Source organism: Lithobates pipiens, unplaced genomic scaffold (assembly GCF_037356315.1).
Source record: "Lithobates pipiens isolate NorthernLeopardFrog02 unplaced genomic scaffold, aLitPip1_a1.2 Scaffold_8, whole genome shotgun sequence".
Taxonomy (NCBI): domain Eukaryota; kingdom Metazoa; phylum Chordata; class Amphibia; order Anura; family Ranidae; genus Lithobates; species Lithobates pipiens.
Window position 1 is genome coordinate 514964756 of NW_027507903.1, and position 12141 is coordinate 514976896.

Sequence of the window (12141 nt, forward strand, 5' to 3'; positions counted from 1 at the left end):
CAAAGCACCTTGTCCCCATGTTGATGAGGACAAGGGCCTCTTCCCGACAACTCTGGCCGTTGGTTGTCGGGGTCTGCGGGCGAGGGGCTTATCGGAATAAGGGGGCCCCCGGATACCGGCCCCCCACCCTATGTGAATGAGTATGGGGTACAACATACCCCTACCCATTCACCTGTGAAAAAAAAAAACATAACACAGGGTTAAAATAGTTTATTGCACAGCTCCGGAGGTCTTCCGTCTTCGGGGGGGTCTTCTCGCCGGACTCCTCCGCTATCTTCTGCTAGCTCTTTTGCTAGCGGAGGAGCCCGGCTTTCTTCTTCGCTGCCGCCCTCTTCTTCCGACTTCGGGGGTCTTGTCCCCCTCTTCGGTTCATCTTGCCGGGCCACCGCTTCTTCTTTCAGCTCTTTTACTAGCGGTGGCCCGGTCTTCTGTCGCCGCCTTCCGTTCTTCTTCTTCATCTCCTCCTGGAGATGTTGACTCGACGCTCTCTCCGGCCGCGATTCCGATAAGCCCCCAGCCCGTGGCCAAGGTTGTCGGGAAGAAGCCCTTGTCCTCATCAACATGGGGACAAGGTGCTTTGGGGTGGGGGGGGCCGCGCGGCCCCCCTTCCCCAAGGCACCGCCCCATGTTGAGGGCACGTGGCCTGGTACGGCTCAGGAGGGGGGGGGCGCATGCTCGTCCCCACCCCCTTTTCTTGGCCGGCTGGGTAGCGTGCTCAGATAAGGGTCTGGTATGGATCTGGGGGGGACCCCCACGCCATTTTTTTCGGCGTAGGGGGTTCCCCTTAATATCCATACCAGACCTAAGGGCCTGGTATGCTCTCGGAGGGGGAACCAACGCCAAATTTTTGGCGTGGAGTTCCCTCCTGAGAGCTCATTCTCTGGCCGCGACCAATGTCGCCTGGCCTGGGGCGACTTAAAGTCGTGTTGTAAGTCGCCCCAAGTCGTGTTCAGGTCGTGTCCAAGTGGCCTCCAAAAGTCGTGTTGCCCCTGTGTGAACGGACCCTTATTGATCTCCCTCCTAACGTTTGTGGCAATACCTCAGTGCGAACACAGTTTACATATGCGTGCGCTACTTGCATATGCGAACGAGCACAAAGGGATGGGGGCGCTTTACTTAACTTTTTCACTGTCCCTTTTTTTAAAATTTTATTTTTTTTCGTCATTTGTAAAAAGAAATAAGGATGACCGGGCCCGCTTTATGAAAGATCTTTTTGCTTTAACCACTTCACGCAAAACGACGTACCCGTACGTCGATATTTTGACACTAAATACCGTTGCTATGACAGCAGCTAGCTGCCATAACGCCGTTATCTTTGGGAACACCGTGCCTTACTCTTTAAGATAAAAGTGCTCTCTGCAACAGATTCACAGCAAGATCAATTTTATTGGTGGCGGGAGATCGCGTCCTTTCCGTGGATGCCTGGCTGCCGAGTAAGGTGAAGATGGCCCTCACCCAGCTCCATAGCATGGGTCCTGTCATTCTTTTTTTATTATTACCAGGGATGTTTACATTCCTTGTAATAAAAATGAAAGTGACCCAATTTTATTTTTATTTTTTTAAAGCCCCCCCGTCCTGATGAGCTCGTTTTCAGAAGCGTACGCATATAAAAACGGTGTTCAAACCACACATGTGAGGTATCGCCGTGAGAGTAGTAATTCTAGCCTTAGACCTGCTCTAGAACTAAAAACTGGTAACCTGTAAAAAAAAGTTTATACATAGCCTATGGAGATTTTTAAGGGTAAAAGTTTGTCGCCATTCTACGACAATTTTGAAGCGTGACATGTTTGGTATCAATTTACTCAGCGTAACTTTATCTTTCACAATATAAAAAAAAAGAATTGAGCTAACTTTACTGTTGTCTTATTTTTTTTAATTCAAAAAAGTGTATTTTTTCCAAAACCGCTGCGCAATTACGCTGTGATAAAGTATTTTAAGACTCATTGCACGACCGCCATTTTATTCTCTAGGGTGTTACAAAAAATATATAATGTTTAGGGGTTCTAAGTAATTTTCTATCGAAAGTGTCAAAAAGAGGCTCAGTCAGTCCTTAAATGATTTAAAAAAAAAACTTGCTTACTTTTCCCCTGGACCGGAAGTGACGACATGCCATCTCTCCGGTCCTCCAAGACCATAGAGGCGATCAGAGGATGTACTCTTTGATCACTTGTGTGACCAGCCTGCAGGACCATCGGATCGTTTCTCGGGCATGCCAGTGGAAATGGTAAGTCTGAGAAACACCCACTGCTTCTGAAAATGTTCCAACGGCTCATGAGCCACTCAGAACGCTTTGAAGTGAGAGCCAGCCGGCAAAAAAACTATTGGGGTTATGGTTATATCGTCAGCCATAATCCCAGTAAACCTTATGCAAACCGCTGTGTGTGTGTGTATGTATGTATGTGTGTGTGTGTGTATGTGTGTGTGTATATATATATATATATATATATATATATATATATATATATATATATATATATATATATATATATAAATAAAAATTATCCAAAACCTCGAAAAAACCTCCAAACGTACCACCACTGCTGCTGATTGGAGGCTGTGTCCTAGGTGGACTTGCCACCAATAAGTTGTTAAAGAGCAGCAGGGAATTTGCCTTACAAAAAAATAGTTCCGTAATCACCTATAAAGTCAATACTGATCACCCACATTTGCATTTCCATCATCTGGCTTAGGTGTCCTGCACTGCACCTACAATTCCCAGGCACATGGTAAATAGGTAAAGAGCAAAAATAAAATGACTGCATGTAACATTTTTAGGAAACTAGTTTTCCGTGATGATTTGAGGCTCAGGAACCCTATAGAAATAAGATCACCATTGGTTGAATAAGCCAAATGTATGATTGATGATCACTATTGTGGGCACCAGCAAATTGACACAGATGTCCCCAGCTGATAGCTTTTGGTGCAAATGACAGCTGACGAGAGCTGCACAATCTGGATAAAATGAGAATCACAATTTTTTATTTTTTTGCTTAGAATAAAGATCACGATTCTCGGCGTAACATCATCTTTTAAATTATACAAAAAAAAAAAAAAAAAACACTAAAGTTAGCTCATTTATTTATGTATTTTTTATGCTATGAAAGATGTTACCCCCAAGTTAATAGAGGCCTAACTTTTTTCTTGCTTAAAAATTGCACGCACTTGTAGAATGGCGCCAAATTTTATTATTTAAAAATCTCCATAGACAATACTTGAAATTTTTTTACAGGTTACATGTTTAGCTTTACAGAGGAGGCGCCAGAATTATTGCTCTCACTCTAACGTATGTGGCGTATGTAACCTGTGTATAGCTGGCTCTGATACTAGCCAGTGCCTCGCCAGCCACTGGTCTCAACGCAGCGCCTGGTTCACACTGCTGCAGGATTGAAAACGTGCAAGTTGTGTTGATTTCATACCCACATGTCAGTCCGACTTGGGGGGATTTCAGAGACATCTGTGCAAGTTCCTACACAGATGTCTATTGAAATTGCACCCGAAGTTTCCAAAAGTAGTACAGAAACTACGTTTGGGAATCTATACGGAGCCGCAAAGTCAGCGTCACACTGATTTGGACAGTACTATTGCCGGCAATAGCCGCCGCGTTTACATGTCAAATCGCATGCCAAATCGCATCAATGTGAACCTGAGCTTACTGTTTAACAGAGCAAATACACTACTTTGATAAGAACAGCGATTATCAAATTCTCGAAATCCGATAAATAATAAAAGTCCAGATATTCAGTAAGATGAACTAAAGCTCAGACGACAGCAGCAGCAGAGACCATCCAAGTGTGGGAACAGACTGTTTTTTATTTTTTTTTATTTAATTCGCTGAAGTGTATTTATTTCCATAAAATTGCTTTTGAAAGACCGCTGCGCAAATACAGTGTGACAAAAACATATTGCAACGACCACCATTTTATGCTCTAGGATTTTATATATATATATATATATATATACTGTGGGGTAATAAAAGTTTAGTTTTCAGCAAAGACTGATTTTTTTTTTTTTTTATCTTTTTAATGTGCTGATGATTTTATCTTTTTTTTTTTTTTTGTCTGAAGTTCTACTTTGATGAATAGCTCATGTATAACCAGAGCCATTTTTTACGCTTATAGTTTGAGATAAAGTTGTTTTCGCATTTTCATGTCAGATCAGAACTATTTGCTCCTTTTTTCATGTCACAGACCAAAGAAAAATACGAGAAAACTTTGAAGGACCTGGATAGCTCCACCCCACAATACATGGAGAATATGGAGCAAGTGTTTGAACAGTGTCAGCAGTTTGAGGACAAGAGACTGCGTTTCTTCCGGGACTTACTGCTGGATGTTGAAAAACACCTTGATCTGTCCAACCTGGAAGGGTGAGGCAAAAGTCAAAATTAACAATGTTCTTTGCACATGACTAAATGCGGTTTTGTACACTTATACAAATGCTCAGTTGCCTATTTCAGAAAACACCTTATTCTTATCTGCTCCCAGTGTGGAAGTGTAAATCAGATTTCTGTCTTTTCTGGCCTCTTACGGTGGTCCCTGCACTCACCTCTGCGCTTACATCATGAAATGTGGTTATTTTTTTAGCAGGCTTAGTCACAGCATGAACAGCTCATCATTGCAGAAACCTCAGCTTCCTTCGTGTCAGATAGTGGCCTGATGCTGGTTGTTAGCAAGGCCTATAGCAAAAAAAAAAAAAAGTCTGCATGTGAAAATCTCTACAGCAGCAGAAAAGGGGCAATAATATGGGTATTTCTGGACATAGGCCCAGCTAAATTATCATTGATCAAATCTGTCACTATTTTAGATTTTACACAGTACACATTTTAGTGTACTGTGTAGGTGGAATGCCAGATAGGCCTTGCAAGTTTTACAACTCGTGAAAGGTGTAGCTTTAAGTAAGTCTTACAGACTTGTGTTGTTCTCATCAGCTATTCCAGCATATACCGAGATCTAGATTATGCAATCAAGTCAGCTGACGTTCCAGAGGACCTCAAATGGTTCAAGAACAATCATGGTCCAGGGATGACAATGAACTGGCCACAGTTTGAGGTGAGAACTAGTTTTAACCCTTTTGTTTTTATAGGTAGTTTTGTGTTTCTTGCATATATGATTAAAGGCACTTTCTTTTATCAAGTGCAATTTTTTATTCTATGTTTCTCCACACATTTTAAAGTTTTTTTATTTTTTTATTTTTTTTGTTTTTTTTGTTGTTTTATAACCGTTTGGGTGTACCTCAAATTTTTTACACTGCCCATACCGCCACACACTTAATTTTATTGCTGAAACAGAGAGGACCAATAGTCCCCTACAGTATGTGATAGCAAATTTATAGCGGCTTATACAGGTTCTTGTTAAAGAACAATTCCAGGTTTCATTTCACTGTAATGTTAGTAGCATTAGCTATATACAGTAATCAGTGCTGTGATCAGCATCAGTCTACTGCCTGAAATAAAGAGAGTTGGGCTGAGTGCTTTCTCTGATTAGCCCAGGGAGAAATCTTGATGTCAATTGCCTGCCTCTCCACCTCGGCCAATCGGAGGAAGCCTTGTATTGATAAAAATAAAAGGCTTCTCCTGAATTGGCAGTGACGCGCACTCCAGACTCTCCCCAATTCAGCAGCAGATAGGAAGTCACCCCAACTGCTGTTAGAACACAGCAGCACTTACTGTGTATAGATAATTCTACTACAGTCCATCACGGCACACACACAGCAGCTGCATTATTATGTAATGGAAATAGTTTGTTGACCCAAACAAACTTAAGTGAGATTAACTCTGCTGTCAGCGTATGACATCCGTTGGTGGAAGTAAAAGGGTTAATGGCTTTTACTGTCTGCAAAGTAATTTTGTTTCCTGTATTCCTTTAGCACAAATAAATCAGGAAAGAACTTCAGAGTACATAGAAACATTCACACAAGTAAATGCTGTGCTTAAAGCTAAACTCTGGGCATTACACAAAAATTGTGTCATTCAGCCCCCGCCCTGTAATGTGAGGTTAAATGCTGATTAAAAGATGAGTTCACCTTTGGGAACATGTTACACCCGATTTCTGGTGGAACATGTAACATGTTCCCAGTACTGCAGCTCCGTATGTCTAAAGGAACTGCAAGTCCCAACATCCTTAGCGACTGTGCATTTTGTAGTTCTCAATGAACTACCACGGCACTGTGGACTGCTGTGGTAGTTCATTGAGTGTTCCTGTCAGGGTGTATCTGCTTACCCGTACGGGATGCACGGGTAACCCGATTCACTGACAGTGGGCAGGAGACCTGCATGGCATCAGCGATCTGATCTCTGGTGCAATGCTTTCCAGGCTCCTGCAATAAAGAAGAAATAATGCTGGGGCGCCAAAGAGCGGAGGCATAGGGGGACAAACTGAATCGCATGGTGGAAGCCTCCCGAAAGGAGTAGTAAGGCAAATATTACAGAGTAATCCTCTACCCCTAGACTAAAGAATAAATTAATCTTTGGGAATATGTTTTAATTTCCACATGTTTTTAGAGTGGAACATGTAAAATGTTCCTACTGCAGCAGCCTCTCCCCAATTTACTTGCAAAAATACTTGCATTTTTTTTTTTTTTTTTTTTTTTTTAGAGGTGAACTTATCCTTTAACAAGCATTAAACCCTTGCAATTCAGGGTTGGGAGAAGCACTGCAGGGGTGTTATTATTATTTTTTTTTTAATTCCTAGAGTTCAGCTTTAAAGCACTAATCCAACCATAAAGTGAAATTTTATTAGAGCGGGGCCTGGTGGGCTCCTTATCTGACTTTGATACTACAGCACTGTCTTTCTAACATTATTCTGCACTCCCTTCTTGTCCACCTGGGAATTTTGTGTGTTACAGCGCCTCCTGTTACATTCTCTATAAAAAGAATATAATAGAGTTAGATGCCCTTTATAATAGGCACTGCAAGTGTTTAGACCTTAGAAATTGACGCCCAGGCCTTACAGAATCCCCAAGAGACAGGCGAAACGTCAGGTTGGGATAACTCCATTTTCTACCAATCACTAAAATATCAGTTTTGGGTGACTTGACCCTTTATTACCCCCACCAAATCAAATGGTCTAAAGGCTTTCATGCTTTAAGGCCACCGTACTAAATATTTGCCATCTGTCTGCCTAGCATTGCTGCCTTATTGTGCCCTCCTTTCTGCTTAAATAAACATTTCAGTAGACCCAGGGCATCTATTGTACATCCTCTGTTAGCAGCCCTTCTAGAACAGGCCTGTGTATAATCCAACAAAGCCCAGAATTTTCTAGCAGTGTGCTGAGCCTTCACACAATCCAGCTCTGACGTCACTCTGATCCCCCAGCAATGCAGAGAACTGGACAGGACGCAGTCACCGCCCTACTCTGCGATGACAGATCACAGTCTAGCTGTGGCTTGTCATAGATGAACTTGAGGGGCGGTCACTGTAACAGACCCATTCTACTAAATCACTTAACTTTTTGCTTCATAGAAAAATAAGAAAAAAAACTATTAATAATAATAATGAAAGTTCAATGAATAATGTTTTTGATTCTTCCTTTTTGTTGCTAATAATTCTCCTCCTGTGTTTCTTTCTTTTGCTTTACAAAAGGATGAAGTAAGTAAAGAGTACATAGTAAAAGTTTCAATGTTTAATTACCTTGCGGCAAATGATCAGTTTTATTGGTCATGATACAGTTGGTTTTGGCACCTGGGTCTTGGGGTTCAACAGCTGCAGATTCCTAGCTCTAGCCTAATTCGCACCCACAGTGGTCACTGAACAAATATAGCTCTGCAGGTTCACTCTTAGCATCTTTATTTTTAAATACCTGCAGCTACCTGATTGGGGCTCCGTGCAACACTGACATTTTCCAGAACTACTTTCTAGAACAAATGATGGGTGCTACTTTGAAAGGGAGTTGGGTCAGTATTAAGCTGGAAGACGCAACCTTCTCCCTCTTCCACTAAGTGCACCAGTGGCCCCTTGAATTAGTATAGGAGGGGCATAGGGGTGGGGGACCACTTTAAAGTCCAGCTGAACTTTCAGTTTAAATATGCTGTGTACATCCCAGGTGCAAAAAAAAAAAAAGGTGTTTGTTGTCTTACAGTTTGCCTTTTTTTTCTCTCTCTCTAAAGCAGCCACAGCCTGGGTGGAGAAGTCTGTCCCCTGCCAGCAGCTGCTGAGAAGGACCTTTGTGTTTGTGTGTAAGAAGTGTTCTCTCTGCAGAGGCCCAACACATTGGTCCTATAGCTCTAAAATCATCAAAGCTCATGATCACCACTGATTGGAGAGCTGTGACTCAGCAAGAGGGGGGGGGGGGCGGATTTAGACCTCTGCAAAGAGCCTACTGCTTCCCTATAGGTGCAAGGATCCTGCTTTATGACATGCTAGCAAAGGACAGACAATTCTACTTGATTTTAAAAGAAAAATTGTTAGACTTTGCACTCTGCCTGGTTTGATTCACCAGGAATGCATTTTTATTTGAGCTTTATATATTTAGACAGTAAACTGAAATTGTACCTTTTTATTTTTTCCTGTTCACTGGGTTTTTATATTGTCAGGTTGGAGTGCTGCTTCATGCCGGTTTAATAATAAAAGCACAAAAAACATCGAAAAGGGCATAATGGGATTCATGTCTTGTTGTCATGGCAACCTCATGATGCACTATTGCAGTTTCCTCACTTGGAGTGATGTTTACTATGCCTTCTGAGTTTTTTTTTTTTTTTTTTTATACATCCCCTTAAAGCTATCTGTTATAGTCCTCTGTATTTGCTTAATGTTGCATGTTTTTTTTTTTTTTGTTTTTTTTTTTTATTGTATAAAATGTGGTATGCTTTCAAAAAATGGCTTATTTCTCCCATTGTTTTGCTGATTCTCTTGTTTATCCTCTGCTGCCACCGTGTGGTTAAATGTTGATATTGCATAGTTCCACCTTACTAGGGTTTTGTAATCTCTTGCAGGAGTGGTCTGCTGACTTAAACCGAACTCTAAGTAGAAGAGAAAAGAAGAAGCCAGGAGAAGGGGTGACCCTAACTGGAATTAGCCAAGCTGGGGAACAGTCTGTCCAGAATAAACACAGCAGGTAAAGACGTGTGACATCAAGTTTGTCTAATAAGGGAACATTTTATCACAGGCTGGTGTGGTGATCAGTTGTAAATCTGCCTATTTTAATAATTTTAACTTTCTACCTAAAGCCATTTAAATTTATAGTGTTCATCATATCACCTGGAATCAAGAGATGCATCCATTTTTTATTTATTTATGTGTATGAGCATAGTTAACAGTAGGTACTGCAGTTTGTCCTTCTTTTTAGATGCAGCGGTATGATCAGTGATACAGGTCTCTGCTCAAGAGCATTCATTCAAAGGAGTCTCAATCCTGCAATCCTGCTTCAGCCTGAAGTGAAAAAAAATTCTTTGGGGGAGATTTACCAACACTAGAGCACTTGGGATCTGGTGCAGCTGTGCATGGTAGCCAATCCACTTCTAACTTCAGATTGCTCAATTAAGCTTTTACATTAAAACCTGGAGGCTGATTGGTTTCTTGCAGAGCTGCACTAGATTTTGCCAGCTCCTGTTTTAATAAATCCCCCCCCCCCCCCTATTTGAGTGAAAGTGGCAATAGAGTAGCAATGCTTCAGTCAAGAGTACTCATAGTGATAATGCCATTCTCTGCACATTTGATATCATACAAGGTTGTTTTGTTTTTTCCCCAACTCCCATCCCCTGGTATTAAACACTGCACTCCGCTTCCCTAATCCCCCGGGCTGGAAAGTAACACTAGCACATACATTTAAGACCCTGCATCACTCGTATCTGGAGTGGCATCGAAAGTACAGTGGGAGCGGTACGATCTAGCATAGAGAAAAGCATTGATTTTAAAGTATAATAGTGACCTGGCCATGTGTTATGCCTGAGGAGGGGTAACCTTTGTTTACACATCAGAACATTTGAAAATATTTTTGCCTGCAGTTCTGCTTTTAAAATAGGGGAATGATGTCTTTGCACCAACTATGTGATAGTGTTTGGGCCTGGCTCTTTAAGGCCATGCACTGTCACATAGGGGACGTTATGTGCTCCCCCTTACCTGGACACACTGCATCATTACTAAGGGCTCTAGCTGTGTGGGAAGGGAGCTTCCCTGGGAGAGTATACATATCTTTGGACCATGTGCAGACATTGTCACTTTGCCGTTAATATGCAGTGACCTTGTCTCTCTAATGTTGACTAGGACATTAAGGAAAGGGAGGGCAGAAAAAGTAGTTTTCAATAAGAGCTGTAATAAAAGGGGTGCTGCATGCGCTAGTTTTGGGTCACGTGACTATCAGCAGCTATGCATTGCAGGTGCTGACATCTGCTGAGCTTTCATTAAAGGTTCTGCTGATTTCAGTGCCTACTGCACGCTATCACTGCTCAAGGACATCCGACTCAGTACTGCAGCACCTGCTTGTTCCAGCTTTGTCATGTGTTTGACTTTACTATCCCTAGCCTGGATAATTTAAGTGGATCTAACTCTGCGGTTAAGATTCCATAGACTATACTCTAGCTAGTGGCATACCAGGCAAAGAGAAGAACTTTATGCATTATTGTCACACCTGCTCTTTGAGGAGCTCTGCTTTCTCATATTTAGCCCATATTTATAGAACCATTGACTTCTATCCATACCCCATAACAGGGCACAATATGTCCCCAGTTCATGCCGCTGGTTGGGGTGCTAGCAAAATATTCTTCCAGTACATTTTGGATTGTGACTAGATACCAGAGCTCCTGTAAGAAATACATAAAAGGCACAAGGGCCACAAGGCCACAGTACCAACAAGCATATTTTATCACATAATTTAAAAAAAATACAGAGAAAAGCATCTCCACTTCAGGATCTGGTGCACTTTTTCTTAAAGTGTATGTCTGGGCAAAATAAAAAAAACATTGTTTGTATCTGTAATACATGCACATTTTTTTTTATATGCTGTCTCTTAAAACTGCTGCAAGTACAGAGGAATACCTATTGATCCTGCCAGAAATCCAGGAGGTTCCCAATATCTGTTTGTAAATGGACCACTCTGCCAGTGCAGTATTCAAATCCCAAGCAGTGCTGTCAGCCCTAACCAGTTCTTCCTTGTTGGACAACTGAACACCTGGTACCCCTCATGTTATGAATTGAGGGGGGTGTCCCATAGTTCAACAGAAGAAAACTGTGCAGGGCTGACAACCTCTAGAGATTATAGCGCCTCAGAGGCACTGTGTTAGCCCAGATAGGAAATTAGGAGCTTACTGAATTTCTGGTAGATTAACAGGTGTTTTTCTGTACTTTGAAGCATTTTTAAACCGACAAAATGGAAACCGGATTTAAATGGATGAAGTGTGTATTGAATTTGAAAGCATGTACTAAACATGACTTGTTTTTTCTTTTGCCCAAACATGTACTGTAAATAATTTTTCGGTTGTGTTCTTATACGTTTTTTAGTTCAATATCTTTGGTTTGAGTTTGATGTGCCTGCTCTCTTCTTCCCGGTCAGCCATCTTAGCGTGCAGTCAGTACAGTCTACACAGTCGAGTAGCAATCCATTTGAAGAAGAGGAGGAGACGAACAGTATCATTGAGAAGGAGGACAGTAAAACTAAAAAGTTGGTGACCCCACATTTCCTTTTTCATCTCCTTTAGCTTCCTGTCTTTGCACTGGTTTGTCACTATGGGGTGTACGAAGCCTGAACAAAACACAGCGCATGACACCTGCATTCCGTCCAATTGTCTACTTATTAACAAAACTGTTTTTTCCCCTTCTTCCTGCAGCGGACACTAACACTACTTTCTCTCATTATCAGTTAACTCTGCTAATTAACCGCATCCTGGCTGGTGGGAACGACTGAATCTTTCTAGATCACCAGCAATCCCTCCAAAGATTTGTGTTCTGTGCTTATTTCTGGGGATGCTGGAGACCTAGCACTTTTTTTTATTTTTATTTTTTTCCTCTAAAAATACCTGTTTTAACAGCTTTTTCCATGTTAACGTTTGTTTTTATATTGATTTACTTTGGCATAGCAAAATAAATTCAGCTTGGCAGGATAAGATCCATTTCTAGTGGACCATTATGCCTTCCGAAAGCCATTATGCTTACTGATGGACCCCATGTGTAAAATAAAAATATAAGATGCTGTCGAACTATAGAATGATGGTTTT

General features: G+C 41.6%; 1 protein-coding gene across 3 annotated transcripts in view; it reads left to right on the forward strand.

The window, feature by feature from the left end:
• PACSIN2 (protein kinase C and casein kinase substrate in neurons 2) overlaps nucleotides 1-12141 on the forward strand; it is a 195427-nt gene that overhangs the window by 167577 nt on the left and 15709 nt on the right. For 2 of the 3 annotated variants that reach the window (XM_077469403.1, XM_077469404.1), the window contains exons 6-9: nucleotides 4188-4363; nucleotides 4925-5045; nucleotides 8926-9047; nucleotides 11481-11588. In XM_077469403.1, coding sequence (XP_077325529.1) covers nucleotides 4188-4363; nucleotides 4925-5045; nucleotides 8926-9047; nucleotides 11481-11588 — 527 coding nt within the window. The remainder of the gene's footprint in view (nucleotides 1-4187; nucleotides 4364-4924; nucleotides 5046-8925; nucleotides 9048-11480; nucleotides 11589-12141) is intronic. The other variant, XM_077469405.1, reaches the window with a different exon arrangement.